This window comes from Pangasianodon hypophthalmus, chromosome 3 (genome assembly GCF_027358585.1).
Source record: "Pangasianodon hypophthalmus isolate fPanHyp1 chromosome 3, fPanHyp1.pri, whole genome shotgun sequence".
Lineage (NCBI taxonomy): Eukaryota > Metazoa > Chordata > Actinopteri > Siluriformes > Pangasiidae > Pangasianodon > Pangasianodon hypophthalmus.
The window spans coordinates 17,941,952-17,960,978 of record NC_069712.1 but is presented as its reverse complement, the minus strand read 5'-3'; the positions used below and the strand labels follow the sequence as shown (position 1 = coordinate 17,960,978).

At 38.4% G+C, this 19,027-nt stretch overlaps 1 protein-coding gene across 1 annotated transcript in view; it reads left to right on the top strand.

Annotated features, from left to right (window-relative positions):
- Positions 1-19,027, top strand: part of col13a1 (collagen, type XIII, alpha 1) — a 50,909-nt gene that overhangs the window by 23,152 nt on the left and 8,730 nt on the right. Inside the window, exons 13-39 of the mRNA XM_026935428.3 lie at positions 71-163; positions 302-343; positions 451-468; positions 1,300-1,326; positions 1,662-1,706; positions 3,593-3,619; positions 5,170-5,214; positions 7,557-7,601; positions 9,724-9,759; positions 9,859-9,903; positions 10,621-10,698; positions 10,786-10,812; positions 10,894-10,929; positions 11,019-11,075; positions 11,182-11,205; positions 11,370-11,414; positions 11,523-11,567; positions 11,687-11,821; positions 12,188-12,259; positions 12,403-12,447; positions 12,659-12,700; positions 13,079-13,105; positions 13,228-13,314; positions 15,135-15,170; positions 16,509-16,562; positions 16,724-16,777; positions 16,965-17,000. Of these exons, the coding sequence (XP_026791229.2) occupies positions 71-163; positions 302-343; positions 451-468; positions 1,300-1,326; positions 1,662-1,706; positions 3,593-3,619; positions 5,170-5,214; positions 7,557-7,601; positions 9,724-9,759; positions 9,859-9,903; positions 10,621-10,698; positions 10,786-10,812; positions 10,894-10,929; positions 11,019-11,075; positions 11,182-11,205; positions 11,370-11,414; positions 11,523-11,567; positions 11,687-11,821; positions 12,188-12,259; positions 12,403-12,447; positions 12,659-12,700; positions 13,079-13,105; positions 13,228-13,314; positions 15,135-15,170; positions 16,509-16,562; positions 16,724-16,777; positions 16,965-17,000 (1,323 nt within the window). The remainder of the gene's footprint in view (positions 1-70; positions 164-301; positions 344-450; positions 469-1,299; positions 1,327-1,661; positions 1,707-3,592; positions 3,620-5,169; positions 5,215-7,556; positions 7,602-9,723; positions 9,760-9,858; positions 9,904-10,620; positions 10,699-10,785; positions 10,813-10,893; positions 10,930-11,018; positions 11,076-11,181; positions 11,206-11,369; positions 11,415-11,522; positions 11,568-11,686; positions 11,822-12,187; positions 12,260-12,402; positions 12,448-12,658; positions 12,701-13,078; positions 13,106-13,227; positions 13,315-15,134; positions 15,171-16,508; positions 16,563-16,723; positions 16,778-16,964; positions 17,001-19,027) is intronic.

Sequence of the window (19,027 nt, the reverse complement as noted above, 5' to 3'; positions counted from 1 at the left end):
ATGTTGAATGTGTGAACATAAGAATATGTATTGGCTTCTCTGTCTGAGATTGTAATGTGTTGTCTCTCAGCAGGGCGAGCCTGGAGCACAGGGACCACCGGGCCCTCCTGGCCCCCCAGGGCCTCCTGGTAGCCCAGGATTGACTGGTGCTAATGGGCCACCGGTAAGAATCACTAGTGTTCTTCCTAGTGTTAGGTCTAATCTTGTAGGTTTTCACTGTAGGTCATTTCTGGCTCTATGTAGCCTTTTTACTAGTTGTTTTTTGTCTCACTAATATATGAGAATATGTTTTATGATAAAGGGAAAACCTGGAGAACCTGGAAAACCGGGAAAAGACCTGAGGGTACGTAGAAGCATAACTATATACATAGCAATATTTTAACCCAATTTTTATTATTTTATTTAGTATTTTAGTAATTAGTAATATTTTTGCTGTTTTTTTATTTGCAGATGTTGACAGGAATGAAGGTAAGCTTATGAAAGGTCTAGAGGAAATATATTAGTTAATGCTGAAACATGGTGATAGGACAAAACCCTGTGGTGAACTCCTGAAGTGCCTAAAGATACACGTGTAATGGCTTCTTGCCTGTAACTGTCAATATTTTGATTTGTCAGACCTCACACAGTACACTTTTAAGGAAGGTTTCTTGTTCAGGTTGATTAATAATCACTTTACGAACCTAGCAATTAATTACATATAGCAAATCGTGTAGTATTACTAATGCAGAGTCCTAACTTTAACCTTTTTGAGTTTTAGTCCAGCTGTGTCAACAGCATTTTTCTAGGTGTTATAAACAGGCCTAAGGTTCAGGCAAGGTTCAGCCATTTACAGGGAGAGTGCAGGCTTGTGCTACCAGTACAGAAGGGATACGCTGCATTTCACCAGTCTGTGTTGCTGTTGGATAATTCTCCGTTTCCCCTGATGCATTAATTGCCATGGATTGTTTAGATTGGAGAATTTGAACTGTTGTAAATTGAAACATGCAGGGCCCATAAAGTAGCACACCCAGGCTCTATATAAAACCAACACACTAGTGTATATCAACAGGAGCCAGACACATCTTTTGTGAATATCCAAGCCACTATGAAGGACTAACTCCCTGCAAATTGGCCAAATCATAAATGATATGATTTGACATTATTTGAAAATCAACCAAAACTCTTTACATCAAGCAAAAGAACCTCTCAGTAAGAGCAATTATTATGCAATCTAATGCTATTTTGTATTCAGTCTGGCAAAGAGATGAATGGCAATGGATTGTAATGACTATATTGAATTCTCTCACTTTTTAATTATAGGGAGAACCAGGTGTACCAGGACAAAAGGTAGGATTCTCATGTCAAAGGCATGGATTAATTTATGATCAGATGTAATCAAAGTTTTGTTTTCATGAATATGGAAACCAATTGTAGGAAAATTGTATGACAAATTTTTTTTAAATTGTAGACACTTTTAGTATGAAGGAACAGGTTTGGAATCTTGAATGCAGTGCAGCAGAGCATAGTAATGAATGTCCAAATCATCCATTGTCCATTTCATATGAGGAATTCCACACTAGAGATGAACTTGTATCATCACAGCTATTAAAATGTACTGAACAAATAGTAGTGTATAAGTAAGCATGTTCTACCACTAACACTACTGTGTCTTCTCTGTCCAGGGTGATCGTGGTGAGACAGGATTAACTGGACCTGAAGGCCCCAAGGTAAGCTTCGTTCATCTTTGATCATCATGATTACATTACAGAACAGCTCATTCGACCCACATATTAACATCTTTGTGCCAGCTTCTTTTGGTCACAATTAGTAATGTAGTCTTTCTTGGGGAGGTTTCACACATGTAGTGTCCATAAGAATGGAACCCTGGTACAGTTTCCTTCTGTGCGGTATGTTTGAGCAGGTGAGAACACAGCAGTCGCACTTTAGGATGGGCCAAAACAACCAGTCTGAACTTGTTTGACTGAGGTGGCCTCAGTCCGGTTCCAAGTGAGCTTTAGTGCAGTTCGATTGCAGTGAGAAAGTGTTTTGACTCTGAAGAGACCCAATTGCAGGAAGTGAATGAAATATGAATGTTATTTATGGGTTTTGGGGAGAATTTTTTTTTTTTGTAAATGGGAGCTTGTAAATGGGTGCTTGTAAATGGGTCATGGGGAGCCTGTAGTCTATCCCAGGGAACTCGGGGCACAGGATGGGGACACTCTGGACAGGGTACCAACCCATCACAGGACATAGTCACACACACATTCACATGCCAATTCACACATTACGGACAATTTGGAAATGTCAGTCAGCCTACAACGTCTCCAAAGTCTTTGGACTGGGGGAGGAAACTAGAGTACCCAGAGGAAACCTCTGAAGCACATACAGGGCAGGGGTGGGACTTGAACCCCCAACCTCAGAGGTGTGAGGCAAACATGCTAACCACTAGCCAACCTGCCTCCAGAGTATACACTGGGAAGTTTGTTTACTTTGTTCCATCAGCATATTTCTAGTGATTGAAAGCATGTGATGACATGTAGCATGTACATTTTCAGCCCTACATACCCTTCAGCATGCCCCATGATTTTTGGTTTGTTTTTAGTTATGTGCAGTGAGAAAACCAACCCAGATAGCAAACAAGCCGAAAGTATCAATTTCACTCTGATTGGGACCCTGTTAATGGACTAACATGTGTGAAAGTACTCTAAGAAAGCATATATAAACAAATATACATACAGAGTCAGAGAGAGATATTCACAGTGATTCAGCCCCTATCTTCCTACTTCATATTGATTTCACTCTATTTCCAAAGCCTAAAGGACTTTCCCACACTCCAATATGCCTAGTCCCTTTCTCTTGAATTTAACCATACTTTTACACATTTCCTTTTTACTTCATATGTTTTTTGTACTTCTTTCTCTTTTCTCGTACACATGCTCAGCACTTCTCTGAGTCAGATCTGACCAGTGTATGATTGACACTTTTGTGAGGATTGCTCACTCTAGCTTAAACTGCCAGTGGTTTTATTATTTGAATATAAATGAACTTTACCACGGAATAGCCCATATGCTTCCTACTGTGTAACCTCTATTTTGAACTCTGAAACAACCTACTACTCCATTCCCTCAATATCTTGTAAACTTTAGATTTCTTCCACAGACATGGATATTTTCCCATGCACCCATCCAAATAAGATCTTGAGCCAGATTATGAGTAATCATCTCATATGAGGCACAGCAGATTTCGGGAAAAACACATTGTTAAGAAATGTTTTTCAACCCAGGTTGAATGTAACCACTCAGTGCATTTTCAGAGAGTAAGTCGTGAGTTTGAACATAGACCATGCCCCCAGGTAGCTAATGTAAGACCTTAGCTGTTAGCATTGCCTGGTCTTTGTCTCAGCTGATGTGCACCTCTAGAGATGCATCATTGTGAATTTAGATTAAATATAGTGTCTTCTACATGACACAAAACGCCTCAGTCAAGATAGGTCTTGACAAGCGAATACCTCATGTCAAGTCAATTGCCTTTTTTAAAACAAAAACAGATAAATACAGATTATGTCATGATGCATGGCTAATGTATTTTTGCTCTTTCTTCTTTGTTACCTTAGGGATCCAAAGGGGATCACGGACAGAAGGTAAGACAACTGTTTTCAAATACTGAACATCATCAGGATAGTTGCACTGAGTTGTAGGGGTGTAATGCAACCATCTGTATCTGTATCCATTTAGTGCTCCAAATATCCATATCTGCATCTGTGTCTCTAACGGAGAAAACTCTATGTGGGTGTGACCTAAACCGGAAGTTTTTTTCCCCCTCTTATTAAATATGTGAATTCTGGCTCTGACAGTTACTAAGTCTCAGCCTTATCATTTGAGTTTTTTTTTTATCCCACTCACATAGTTATTATTTTAGTTTGTACCTGCCTGCAATATTTTTTTTAACAAATTTAGTAAGTTGGTTCTTTTTCGAAAAAAAAAAAAAAAAAAAAAATTAGTAGCCTAATGCAAACCACAGTGACGCTCAGCAGGCGGTTAAATAGAATGCTGTAAATGCATGTTAATGAATGTGATCTTTATTTGCCTTGCAAGCTTCATATCTGGCCATTTGCTTGCACCCACAAGAAAATAAAAAAAAACCTCCCACACGTGTGACTTTTTTGTTGCATTCCCTTTGCACACATTTAGTCTTAACCAGATGTCCTGTGAACTTTTCTGGCAAGCTTTCTAAGAAAGGAATAGTTCGCTTTCTATTGGTATTTGTATATGTATCCGTTTGGAAAACATCTGTTCATTCTGAATAATGTATTTGTATTCAGTTACATCCCTACTGAATGTAGATTTAGAAAAATCTGTTTGCTCTTCGTTGCAAGTAAAAACAGTCTACAGTGAAGATAAGAAAGCACAAGCAGTGCAGCATGTTTGGACTCTTAGTCGGCTTACTTTAATAGCGACATAGAGGATAGGTTAATACATTTGCAGTTGTGATTACACCATGTCATTTGGCTCTTTCTCAAGGGAAGTATTTTCAGTCTGTTTACACCTGCTGATGTACAAATAGCCAGTAGAGGCCAGAGAGTATCCTGTCTGTCTAACTAGCTGTGCTGAGTATTGTCTTCTGGAGCCAACAGTGCTACAGGACCTCCAATAGAACGTATCAGTGTGGGCTGCCAGCAGCAGAGTCAGAGACAGGGTGTGATATCTTAAATAAACCCTGGGCTCTTATCAGCATGTGGGGGACAGCCTGAGACCAAATGCCAAATATCAGTGCCACATTTCAGTGAAGTAGATGGAGCTTCTACCCAGTTCATGGGGTTTAATGGAATTTTCATTTCCCTTCAGGTCCCTTCTCTTTATACTCAAACACACATGCACACACACACACACGCATACACACAATGCTTTCTGTTCTGTCTCAGTCTTCCAGGACCACCCATTGGGGTTCTGATGGTTAGATTAAGCACTGGTCTCTTCTTAGCTTTTTTTCTGATTTATAACACATGATTTCTTCTCCAGTATATGCCATGAGACTTTAGGATGATAAGGTCAAAAATATTTATTTGTCCTACGTTACTTTTCTGCTTGTGTTTGCGTGTGTTCGTGTGTGTGTGTGTGTGTGTGTGAGTGTGTGTCCATATGTGTGTGTCCACTATTCTGCTAAAGATGTTTCCATCTGCGTGATGTGTAGGGAGAGGAGGGGAAGATGAGTCTTGCAGGAGAGAAAGGAGAGAAGGTATCCTCTCTGAGTGAATTCACCTTGGTGTGGATCTTAGTATTGCATGGTTTGAACCATGATTCTAATAGCATGCATATCCATAATGTGGAGATAATTCTTATCTTCATTATTATTACAAATCTAAACTTGAACCATAATCATTGGTCTTAAATGTATTAATCAGGCATGAACAGTGATGATCTTGGCCCACTCCATCTATAAATGATCAACTTTACATGTTGCTTGCTAGAAGCAGCCATATTTCCTAAGTCATGTCACAGAGAAGCTTTGCCAAAAGAAACAGAACAAAAGCCTTTTCACAGAAGAGGAGCTCCTGAAGCCATATTTGGTCCCCAGTGGTCTGATCTTTAGTCCACAGAGTCCCGCTGTCTTCACTCATATTCTCACCACAAAAATACACTGCCCCACTTTAGCTTGCTAGACATGTTGCCATGACTGTAACCAGCACTGGTTACTGTCATGTGTCAGACTCTTGTGAGGGAAATGCAATCCAGTTACTACATCATGGATTACACAGTGTCACCACTCCAGTTGTTCTGCAGGCTAGACTATCTGCAGGAGATAGTGAGGTGATGATCACAACATCTGAATTACAGTCATCCACCTCAACAGCTGAGAGAGGACAGTCTGTATCCTTTTGATCTCTATTTAATGAGATGAAAGAGAGCAGACCCACTTCACTATAACCCCCCCCCCCTTCCCCCCTTCCCCCCAACATGCAAACAAACTGTTTAAGGGTTTCTGCCAGCAGGCAGCCTTGAGTAAGGAAAGACTGAGACTTCAGTGATATCATGCCATGATATCACTCAAAAACGGAAAGGAGTATAAGATGACGATGAATTGTTGTGAGTAGCAACTAAGAGAGAAAATGAGCTTCCTTCTCCTCATTGCCTCTTTCCCAAGCTCCATGAGAAAATATACACCAATTAGAAAACTAGTTGTTTCCATTAGATCCTTCTGTTTCTGTTAAAGAATATAGATTGAAGTTGGATGCTCATATTTCCCTATTTTTTATAATCTCTGCTGGTATACTTGTCTACGGGTGTCTAAAATGTGAGGTACCAATGATGGTAAAACTACATATACTTAATTTTGTATTTATATTTACAACATATTCTCTACATGTTCACCCATACACTATATGCATTTTCTCAGCCTCTGTATCATGTTTTTGCAGATTTTGCTCAACATATTCGGATCAACATTTTTGCTCAATATATTCCCAGTGGTTCCTTTCTTTTCAGATTGTAGAATTATGAATCAAGAACCTTCATTAAGTACACTAACAGAGGTTAATCTGTTATATGGTTCTATATAGGACCCTTAAAGTTTTCTTCAGAGACAAACCCAAGAATCACTTAAGGTGCTGTACAAATAGCAATTTATTTTGGCACTTAGTCTGTATACTGAATGCAGAGAGTAGCTTTCTTCTGTAAGGGTGATGCATTCATGCTCCCACAATTCCACTGTATTCCAAAGACCTCGCCCACATAATTTCACTGCAGAGAATGACAGTGTGATAAATCATCTGTGGATGGCTTCTGTCCACACAGTGCATACTGAACTGATCCACCATCCAAAATAGCACACAGGGGATGGAGGAATAATGATGAGGGATGGAGAAGACGTCAAGAATGGTGTGAGTTGAGCATAAAAGGAGAGGATCAAAGAGACTGGTGATCCCGAGCCTGCCTCCCTCACTGGAAATGTTGAAGGCTGCAGGCATTATAGCATCTTTCTGTTTCCCTGCCTTTCACCTTACAGAACTACAAACCCTTAATCTCCACCACACACTGTCTGCAGAAAAGTGTATGTTCTCTTACACTTCACTAATTTGAACCCACCAGATTACTCTGGCTGGGTCAGGACTGGTCAGTAGTCATGACAAGCAGCTGAGCATGTTGCACTCATGTCTCCAGTCCAAAGCCCCTCTTGAGTTCCTGGGATAATTAGAGCACTCTCATACCACATATCGCTTGACAATGCACGACCCTTCCAAGATTCTGACCACTGCACCTGTTAGGGTCTCGCATAATCCAAGAGAGCAGTGTGTGTGTGTGGTCAAAGAGGAGATGATTTTACCATCCACTCAGACCCACTGTCCTCTTAAATCTGCACATGGTGCCTGGTGTCTGCCTTCCTGCAGTTGACACATATCCTTTCTGTGGGTCTTTTAAATTCCTGGAACATTTTGTTGGAAATGCACAACCCAGTAACAGAACTGGCATTTAGGTTGCAGTTCTAAAAAGCATGCCATCTAAAGATCTGTTTTAGTTGCATGGTATTTTAGATGTGTTGTGAGCCTTTGAAAAGATAGAAAACTGATGCTACTTTTCCAGGGTGAGCGAGGGATGCCTGGAATGCCTGGAAAACAAGGAGTGAAGGTAGTGAGCACTGAATGTGCCTTTAGTCATTCAGTATATTAGCTAGTTCTGCTTTATGGTTACTGCTGCTGTTCACTTGCCGTGGGTATTCAAACACATTTCCACGTTAAAGCTGGAAATGTTGTTCAAGAGCCAAACTGTAAAGCCTGTCTTGTAGTACTCACCCAGCATGCTGTCTGAGGAAGATTTCTTTAGCAGAAATGTTCAACAGGATCTTAGTGATCACACAACTGCCAATAATCTAGCTATAACACAAATATACTGCAATAACTATAGATAGGAGACTTTTTCACAAGAGACTGTATCTACTTATGTATGTGTATGTAAAGTAGTCCCCTTGGAAATGCCAATTCTTTCATTTTGTCAAGTTATTTTGAAGAAATGAGGGAAAATCAATCAGAGCCATTGCAAATGCATTGGGAATAGCCAATACAACAATATGGATTGTCTTGAAAAAGAAAGAAACCACTGGTGTACTAACAACCAGACATGGAACAGGTCAGCCAAGGAAAACAGCAGCAGTTCAGTTGATGACAGAAACATTGAGAGAACTTTGAAAAAAAAAAAAAAAATAACAGTCAGTGACATCACCAACAACCTTCACAGGGAAGGGGAGAAGGTATCACAATCCAAAGTTCAAAGAAAACTTCGAGAACAGATATATAGAGGCCATATATATAGAGGCCATACCACAAGATGCAAGGTCAAATTGGAATTCGCAAAGAAATACAGAGATGAGCCACAAAAGTTCTGGAACCAAGATTAACCTCTGCCAAACTGATGGAAAAGCCAAAGTGTGGAGAAAGAAAGGATCTGCCCATGAGCCAAAACATACCATTGATCAAGCATAGTGGAGGTAGTGTCATGGCTTGGGCTTGCATAGCTGCTTCTGGAACTTGCTCACTAATCTTTATTGATGATGTAACTCATGATGGTAGCAGCAGAATGAATTCAGAAGTCTGCAGAAACATTCTCTCTGCCAATTTACAGAGAAATGCATCCAATCTAATTGGGAAGAACTCCATCAAGCAGCAAGACAATGACCCAAAACACACAAACAAAGACCTCATCAGGGGAAAAAAGTGGAAGGTTTGCATTTCACTTCCTGAATAGGAGTCTGAAGTGAGAAACCCCCTGAAACAAACAAAAACTGAAAGAAGCTATGGTACAAGCCTGGAAAAGCATCATAAAAGAAGAATGCAATAGTTTGATGATGTCAGTGAGTCTCTGGCTTGATGCATATATTGCAAGCAAGGAATATGCATCCAAATATTAAGTGCTATTTACTTTAAGATTATCTGATCCAATATTTTGCTCACTGAAAAACTGGGTGGTCTGCCACCAAAGGTGCCATATTCTAAGTTGTTTAACACATCTTGATATAAATATCAGGAAATGAAAGCTGAAATTCTGATCTGATCTATCATCTCATATTCATCTTTTGATCTCAAACTCAAATGTCTTCAGCGTATGGCAAAAAAAAAAGAATTGGCCTTGCCATTCCAGTACTTTTGAAGGGGACTGTATACTAAACCCATTTTCTTTGTTTGTGGCTTGGTGGTCTTGAGGAATGAGAGGGCATGTGGAAGAGTGGCAGTGACTAACTGCGAGCCCTTGTATACAGTTTCAGCTGTGTCTGTATATCACTCCCTTATTTTTTGCTCATTAGTTTGAGTCAGACGTGAAATGAATACCTGTCATGTGTTCTTTACTATGAATAACAAAGCAATGTAGGGCAGCTCATTGTGGCTCTGCCAGTGATCAGCTTTGGATGCCTGGAACACACAAAGCCTGACCAGATGTTCTAAATATTGACACCAGAGCATGTTGTCCAGTAATTGTGATAGGACTAATGGCGTCTAAGGGACACCGAGACTTTACAGTTAATGTCTGTGAAGGTTGAATTAGTTTGCGCTAATTTGTGTTGATACTATGTATGAAGAATGATTGTAATAAAGGCTTTTAATAATAACCAAACATTTTAATGTTTGTTTATGAAATACGGCATGCTGTGAACTCTGGCATGAGTTTGTTGAGTTTTATATGTTAGGATCTTTTTCTCTTTCCTTACTATTACTGTCTCCTTTTTTGTGTCTTTGACTGTGCTGGTCATTCACTTCAGGGAGAACTTGGTTTTCCAGGGGCCCCTGGACTAAAGGTAAAGGTCTGAGAAATATAGACAGTGACTGTAAAACATTAGTCTTAATGTCTTAGTGATATTCAAGACAAATGGTGTGTTTTCTATCACTGTATAAAGGGTCAGACAGGTATTCCCGGCATTCCTGGGAAGCGAGGCTATAAGGTAAGCCTATAATGGGCATGAAAAGAGCATGAGGTTCATTCACAATTATTGTCATGTGTACCCCATGCTACTCTGGGTCCTTGTTTCATTGTTTGAAAATTGAGAAGTGTCACTGACTGAGAGAAATTTTTCCATATGGTGTTCATTACTGTCATGAATTTGTCATTCTTATATGTCTGGGCACTGTGTGTGAAACGCTGACCTGACTGCACTGTGAATTCATTAGAATTTTAGTGTCTAGTTCTGTAATTTAATCTATGAGTTCCTTTTGAAGTTTTTTTTTTTAGATATTTAAAAGTGGTTAAAGGTGTTTAATGCAATAAACTGGCATCCCATCAAAACTTGGCGTCCAGCATGCTCCCAGAGTTTCTGAGATAGGCTCTGGATCCAGTGCGACCTTCATGAAGCTTACTGAAAATGAATTAATGAACTGAATGAAAGTGTTTAACAGTGCACATGCTTGGTCATTGTGTTTTATTACTAATTATGTATAATGCACGGACCTGACAGTAAAGCCTGAAAAGTACAGTGATAGAATTTGCTGTGTATTTGCAAATTAGTGAATGTAATTCAGTAATACTTAGTGAATAGTATTATGATATCTCATGCCTTTGGTGTCAATGACTACATCATGCTGTAAGTAATATTGATAATTGGTAACTGGTAATTGTAACTGAAACTGGGATAATCAGCTCTTGTGTTTTTATCTCTTGGCAGGGTGAAAAAGGGGAGCTGAGCTCTTCAGGAGTTGGCATTAAAGGAGAACCAGGAGTGCCAGGACTGCCTGGATCCAAGGTATTGCATTTTAAGCATGGCTATTCAACTTGTCAGTGACCAATCACTGTTATCAACTGTTAACCAGTGTAATGTGTTATATTACAGGGTCAAAAAGGTGATCAAGGCATTAAGGTTAGTAATGTCTCCACTACTAATAAAAACCACTATAGTGTTACACTGATATTTTATAGTAACAGTTTTGTCTTTCTGTAGGGTGAAACAGGACCTGAGGGCCAACCTGGACCAAGAGTGAGTTAAAACTCAAACCATTTATAAATTTAATTAACTGAATTTAGTATGTATAGTTTTGCTGCATATTTGTTCTTTTTGCATATCAGGGTCCTCCAGGTGCAACAGGAGAACCAGGAAAAATGTTAATCAACAACAATGAGAATGTATGTTATCTGTCTAATCATATATATGAAAATTGTTCTTCTGTTAAAGAGCAATTTTAGACATATAGTATGTTTAAATAAACTGTTTGTAATCTTTGTTTTTCAGGATATTCGTAATGTGCATCTAATGGTGAGTGTTCACTATGTAAAAGAGCATGCCTTATATATATACATATATATATATATATAGAGAGAGAGAGGGAGAGAGATATTTATATATTAGAAAATAGTGTATGAGTTAGTCAAACTAAACAATTAATTTTTAATCAAATAATGATTTATGTGTGACTACAGGGCCCACCTGGTCTACCAGGGCCTCCTGGGTTACCTGGTGCCAAGGTAGTGGATCTGTCAAATTTTCACATTTTAATCATTTTCAATATTCCAGTTGGCATGCTTTTTATTAACATTCTATTTACATTTTCTTGGGACTACTTTTGTATTCAGGGTGAAGTTGGACTGCCTGGGCCTCCTGGTCTTGATGGGGAAAAGGTAAACAGTATTCAACCCCTTTTGCAATTAAATATTAAAAATAAGGTTTGCTTGTTCATTTGCTGGTCAAGTTAATTCATCAAAGCAGATTACTGATATTAAACAATCACACGTCTCAGGGTCCTCGGGGAAAAGTGGGAGAGCCTGGACCCGTTGGCCCACCTGGACCTGAAGGGCCGCGAGGAGAGGGAGGAGTTATGGGTTTCCCTGGACCTAAAGGGGATAAAGGAGACATGGGTCCCTCTGGATCACCTGTGAGTGTTTAAGGAACCTGACCAAACTCGAACTCCTAAGCTGTCACTATTAGAAAGTACATTTTCATCTAATCTGTGAAGACGATCTTAGCTCTATAATGTCTGCAAGGCCATTGTGGCAGTTAAACTATGCATAAGAAGTAAGTTGAATAGCTGGACCCCTGTGTGCCATCACAGTAATAGATGTTTAAATGTGTGGGCAGCATTGCGTCCATCATTAATCACTCAAATATTCAAGTTCAAGTTGTGTTTCATTTACTTGAATGTTCATATTTCAAATTTGCAAGAATGTCAAATCGATTCCTTCAAAATTTTCCATCCTGGCAGTACTTAACCTTTATTTCCTCATTCCTTCCCATTCTGTAGGGTTTAGATGGCCCTACTGGTGAAAAGGGGGCTACAGGGTCTCCTGGCCCCATTGGATTACCAGGCTCAATGGTACGCAATGGTGCCCCCATTGGATTGATGTTATTGATGCATAGGCATCAGATGACATCATAGTGTAATGTTTCTGATGCTCTTCCATTATGTAATGAAAATATGAATAATATAGTTGAAAAACATTTTACCCTGTTCTTTAGGGTCAGAAAGGTGAAGCTGGAGAGAAGGGGGAAAATGGAGACCAGGTAAATGTTCCTGTTTGTTTTGAAGAATCATTAAAAATTTAGAGCCGTGTGACAAACAGACAGGACAATTTGGCAGCAACATTGCTGTTCGTACAGCAACACGCACATACAAAAGAACTGTTTCCCATTCAGTTCCTATTAGAGCTCTCTTTTGGTGGTTCTCAATTGGACCAAATATATAATATTACTATTTATCGTCTATTTTTCTTAGGTATATGGCCCACCAGGACCTCCAGGACCTGCAGGGCCAGTGGTGAGGATGATATATCCTTCTTACAAAGATTTTGCAAGATCATTTTTGATGTAGAATTGCATTATTGCATTGCCATGTTAGGCAACACATTGGCGGACTCACTGCAAGTCAGTCAGTGTAGAAACATTTCACACACATCCAAAACAGATTAACCATTTAACATAAGTGCAAAGAAAATAAATGACACAGAAATATAACAACCAAAAATTTTACATTTAACAAATGTGTTAACCTTTTTATCTTCTTTATGCAACCTACAAAACTTTGTACCTTAACACTAGAGTATGCATTTACATTTGACATTTATTATTATGTGCTGTAGATAATTTAGTTGTAATTAAATACACAATTCAAACATGCATTATTTTAATTCTTCAGGGACCTCCAGGATTGTCAGGGCCAAAGGTGAGAATGACACTTTACTGCAGTGTCTACCAGTCTCACATTTTCACATTTTATTTATTTATTTTTTAAATACACCTCATAGGCCAAAGTAAGAGAATTTATTCTGTGCTGTTCTCTGTCAGGGGGAGCCAGGTCTGGGCATGAGAGGAGAGAAAGGATCACCTGGACAGAAAGGAGATAAAGGAGACAGGGGTCATCTTGGTCTACCAGTAAGTACACTTCTATACCATTCTTGTATATCAAGTATTTATTTAGCACTCAGGCTAGTAATTTATATGCAAGTATCAAAATAATGATAACATTTTCTTTCAGCTAATGCTTTTAGGAACAAAGGACATCCTGTGTATTAGGGCTGTGTTTAAAAATATGATATGATATGACTAATGTGCTGCTGCTTTCTGTGGTGTTAAGACTGGGCTTCACTGGCTGATGGCTTATTGAGTGCAATGGTGTCAAGTTGCATGAAGCAGTGAATGTCCTTGTGTGCAGAAAGTGCATGGAACAGATAGATAGTTAGCAGACAGACCAGACTGTCAAATATAATTATCCTAAAATATAGACGTAAAATATGACAGACCATATTCAGTACTACTAGTACTACTCACTAATAGTATTATCTTTTTCTTGACATCATATATATATTTTCTTATTGTGGAATAAATTAAATGCATTTATTAACTTGTAACTAATATAGCTGGATAATGTATTTTGAATAAGTGTTGTGAGTTAAGGTAATAGATACATGAACTAAACCTTACAACGTAATCTTATTTATAGATTTATCTTAATAGTATTCTTATTAGGAAAACTGAAAACAGAAAAAGTATCAGGGAAAGATGTCCAATTTTATTATTTTTTTTTGTTCCTTACATAATTTATGGTGTTCTTTGATATGTTAAAAGGCATGCAATCAGTGTTGTCCACTGTGAACTTTAGGGGGACTTTTCCTAACTTTTGGTGTCTCTTTATGGTGTTAGTCATTCAGAAACTTGTTCTAGTCACCCAATCAGTAGCACAATAACTCCTTTTGCACTTAACCAAAGTTTCATCTCAGAAATGCTGCTGAGAAATGGAAACATTTTGAAAGAAAACAGTTCATATAGATGCAATCTATCTTTAGGATATTGTTGCTGTCATAAGAAAACGTTTAAGATCCCTTTTAATCACTATTTTAATCATAATTTCAGCTTATCATTATATTGTGTGAATATTTATTGCCTAAAATGATTTGGCAAAAAGATCCCTTACTTATGAAATGTTCTACACATTTTCAGTTAGTTCATATGCAAGAGAAAAAAGAAAATTAAATACATTATATCTTTTAATTTTTACATGTTTACACTTTTACATTGCATTGCTTTTTTAAACACTATTTAACTAATTTAGGTAATATAGATATATTTTCTGATAGTGAGCATATTGGATTATTGTTTTAGGTGTTATGTCAGTCCCATGTATAGCTAACATAACTGACATAACTCTAACTTTGGTCAAATTCTCAATCTAGTAATGCTCCATGATATTGTTTGAAAACATTGTATGTCCATTAAAAATATATTTTGTTAGATAACTGCAAAAATAGTTTGAACTTTTGGAAAGCAGTCCTTTTACATTACGCAATTTAAATTAGCATAAATGGGTTTTCTTCTCTTATAAAGTGAGGTTTTCTTATGATAGGGACAATTCATAGATCAGTATACTCCTGAACCTCGACTACGTTTAGTTTTACCATTTCAGTAATGAAATAAATCATATACCCACTCTTGCTGTAATCATGTAAAAATGTTCTCAAATAATGCATCAAAGCACTTGCTCAGGTTACAGCGACCCAGAGAAAGTGACTTACACTGATGTGGAAAGTTAAAAGGAGTTACTGTCTACTTCTCACATCATCAACCACACTGTCACTCCTCCATCAAAGCTATTTTTATGCCACACAAATCACTGCTTCACTCACCCCACACTCCCCCCACCCCCCCACCATCTCTATCTCTCCACTCCACTCTCTAACTGTTTACACACTGTCCAGGGGGCTCATGGTTTAGACGGCAAGCCCGGTCCAGTGGTGAGTGGCACAAGACCCGTTCCCCTCACCTCGTCTCCTCTCATTTCCCTTCTTCTCCCTCTATCTTTCTGCTTTTACAGCCTGCCTGCATCTGGCTAAGTGTCTGAGTACATGCGTGTCTATCTGCTTGCCTCTCCTTCTCTGCTTGTTTTTGTCTTCCATATTTTCCATATTGCCCATTGGTTAAGGTCTTTGTATAGACACTTGGTGAGGCTGGATTGGCACGGGGATGGCTTTTGATATTACATTGTCCATAAGCCTGTTTGCCTGTAACCTCTTGCTTCTTCCAGAACACAGAACAAACCACACAGTTTATTAGTTGTCAGCGTTGAGCTGAGTGATTGGGTGCATGAGTAGAACACAGACAGCTCCAAACCAAGATAAATAGTCTCTTGCCCTTCCAGCCCGCCCTTCCAGCCTGCCATATTTGGTATTTAAAGATGGCTGACCTCTGATCATCACATTTCAAAGACTTTATTCTTTAAAACAAAAGTAACTTTGACCTTGAGATACCAGGAGAGCATGCTTGGATGCGGTTGCATGTTGTATGATTACAGTATGGCATATCCTGCACATGGCTGAGGATACTGCAGGAAAGTAAAAAGTCTAACTTCCCTTCTGTTAAATTCTGTCCAAGTGAAGAAATCAGAGTTGAAGATGGATTTATCATTATTTTCCACATCAATAATCTTTAGAATCTTGAGTCTTATAGCACTCCAATGGACAGTGCAGCATGTCTCAGCTTGGCAGTTTACCCATAATCCTACCATATGGTAGTCCAACCATAAGGTACAGATAGCCATGCCTTGGCGAGCCGCACTGTTTGGTGGAGAAGCACTATTAGAATTAGAATTATAGTGCCCTCATGTCATGTTGGAGTTACAGTAATTATGAAATGATGGCTTGGAGATTCTATTCTGAGCTGTTTATCTCGTTGGACTTGGAAATTAGTTGTTTTGATGGAAAGACATAAAGCTCCTTAACAGCTTTCTCACAGAAAGGTTTTATTTATTATGTGGTCAATAATAGAAAATTACCAAGCTGGTTCCCAGCTGGTAATTACAAGTTCAACAATAACGTGAACGCTTTTAAAGTTAGTATCTCACCGTAATTCCAACACTATGTGAAAGCACTATTAATAAATCTCCTGTACTTAGAACATAGATATAGTCAGCACTGAGAAGATTAAGAAAACATGGGAGAGGAGAAAAGCACATTGTCAACTCTGAAACGCTTGTTGATCTACTGGTACTTTCTCTTCCTTCATCACTGTGGCACTCAGAGCCCTGCCTTCTGTTAAAGGCTGAATCATGTAAATGTTTGTCTTTTCCTTCAAAGGGTCTTATAGGACCGCCTGGTATACCAGGACCAGCAGGACCAAAAGGAGAGAGGGTGAGATACATTTTCATCTTTGATGATAAATATTTGATAGAATTGTTAGAAAGCCATTTCTGCATCTGTATTAATTCATGTACATAAGAAATAATATTATGATTTACAATCAAATTCTGTCAATTTTTTGACATGCTATTTGTCTCATATTATTTGTGTAGGGTGAGAAAGGAGAAATGGGAGTAGCAGGACCAATAGGGCCTCAAGGCATCCCTGTAAGTACAGTGCATCCTGACTCTCATTTTTGGATTATGGCACTAAGCCACCAAGATCAGCTGTAGTTAGATATTTTAAACTATGCAGAAAATAGACTACACTTTTCCTGTGAAAAAAATTGTAGACATAAATAAATATGTGCACTACATTTTCCATTCATTCATATCATTTCCCTCACTTTATTAGGGCTTAGTAGGACCACCAGGATTAAAAGGAAACCGGGTAAGTTTTGATGCTGTTGCATCTGAATTAGATATTGAGGCTTTCATAAAAACACAGTTTGTTATTAGGGAGGTTTGTGTGAAGCCCAAAATCCAGTCTGCTCCAGTCAAATCAAATCCAGTGTAGGATGTACTGAGAGCACCTTTTGTAGTTACTGGGATTTATATTTGCATATGCATTCTATTTTTTTTGTACTACAGCTGCTGTTAAAATGAGCAAAACAATGCTGGGCTCAAAAACATCCAATATGTGGCTGTGATAGTAATGTTTATAAATCAAGCTGTGCATTGTCTATTACTACAAGACAAGTATGAATATTGTGCTATTAAAATTGGCTTTTCTTTTGTTAGTTGTGTTACTTTACTTTGCAGGTTCTTTTTACATGTACGGAAATACATGTTGATTCTCTAAATGTAGTATATAAATTAAAAGTAGATTATAAAACTGAACGATTGAAAATGCAAAACAAAGACGTTGGATTGCCTTCGACAGGAAAAATCAGCATCACCCACACTGCATTGTGGGATTGATTTTAGATGTAAACAGATGATATCAACAACCTTCAGTGTACAGATTTCTCCCTCCCTCTCAAAAGAGACCCTACATGTTTGTCCCTAATTACGCAATATTGCAACAATGACCATCTGTGCAGATGGTGACCTGATGAAGAGCAGCTCAGTTATAAAAGGGGCTGGATTAAAAGAAATACCAATTATCAATGTCAAACGCAATCAGATCAGCTCCTCATTTCTTTTAGTGAGTTGTCTGTTCCTATTTGTTGGATAAAACAATTCAATCAGTTTTATTTAGTTAGTAGTAGTTAGTAGTTGGGTGAAGTAGCATATTTTGGTAGAATTAGAATGAGTTAAATAATGTCAGGCTGAGAGCTTTTTGGCCTTGTGTCTGAGCTAAAGCTGGGTCTTTTTAGATGGTAAAGTTAGCATATTTTTGGACGAAAGTAGGTTTGCAAATGCCAGGATTTTGAAAGTCATCTGTCCTGTTGCATCACTCTACCCACATTCATGCAGATGCTTTCATTTCTGTCCATGAAGTGCTACTGGGTAAATAGAAGAATATTTGGCTCACAGTCAACTAAATTAATAATACTACAAAGTTACTCTTGTGCCTGCACAAAAATAAAGCCTATTGTCTATTAGATGTTGATGTTAATTGACAGAAAAGATTCTTGCTTCACTTGCTTCTGTTTCTGTAGGTAATAGCAGACAGCTTCAGTGATGTCTATTACTTAATGTTACTTTTTTTAATGTTTCTCTATGACATTTAATTATTTTTTTTTTTTGGAAAATAAATATTTGGAAATCTAAACTTTACTCTTTTCTATGGACAAACAATGCAGTAGATAACATTTAAGACAAAACTTGTATTAAAAAACAGGGAGCCTAGGACTTTTGTACAGTATTGAATAATCATTCAGACATAAATATTCTCACCTTGTATTAGGAGCGCAGCCCCTTAAGCATGACGTAATACCTTACATGTAAAAAGGTCCTGCAAAATGAATATTTTTTCCTGTGGTCAGAAGAGTATGTCTGTTTTTAGCTCATTCTCATTTCCATCCTCATTCTTGCCACAATATTTGTGCATCTCCTTCCTATTAACACTAATTTGTCATTGCCTGAAAACCTCCCACTTTGAAAGAATGTCAGTGATCCTCCCAGCATCTCCTCTAGAAATATTCAGAAATAGATGTAGGTAGATATTACAGACGAGAGTATGGTCAGTGATCCCAAATAAGCTAAGTTCAATGTAGCTTCCCAAAAATGTATTTGACTTTCCAAAGGTTGCTTGTTCTTAAAGAGTTTTATTAATGGTAAATTCAGTTGAAGGTGCTGAGGAGGACCTATAGGACTCAGTACTGTTTTACTGTTTTCCTCCTTTGTCTTCCTCTCTTTTTTCTGCAGGTCTTCCTCTCCCCTTTTCCTCCCCTGCACCTTGGCCTGTGATCCGTGGCTCTTTTTACCGTCCTCTCTGTCCCTCTCTCCCTCCCTGGCCTCCTCCTGCTCCTC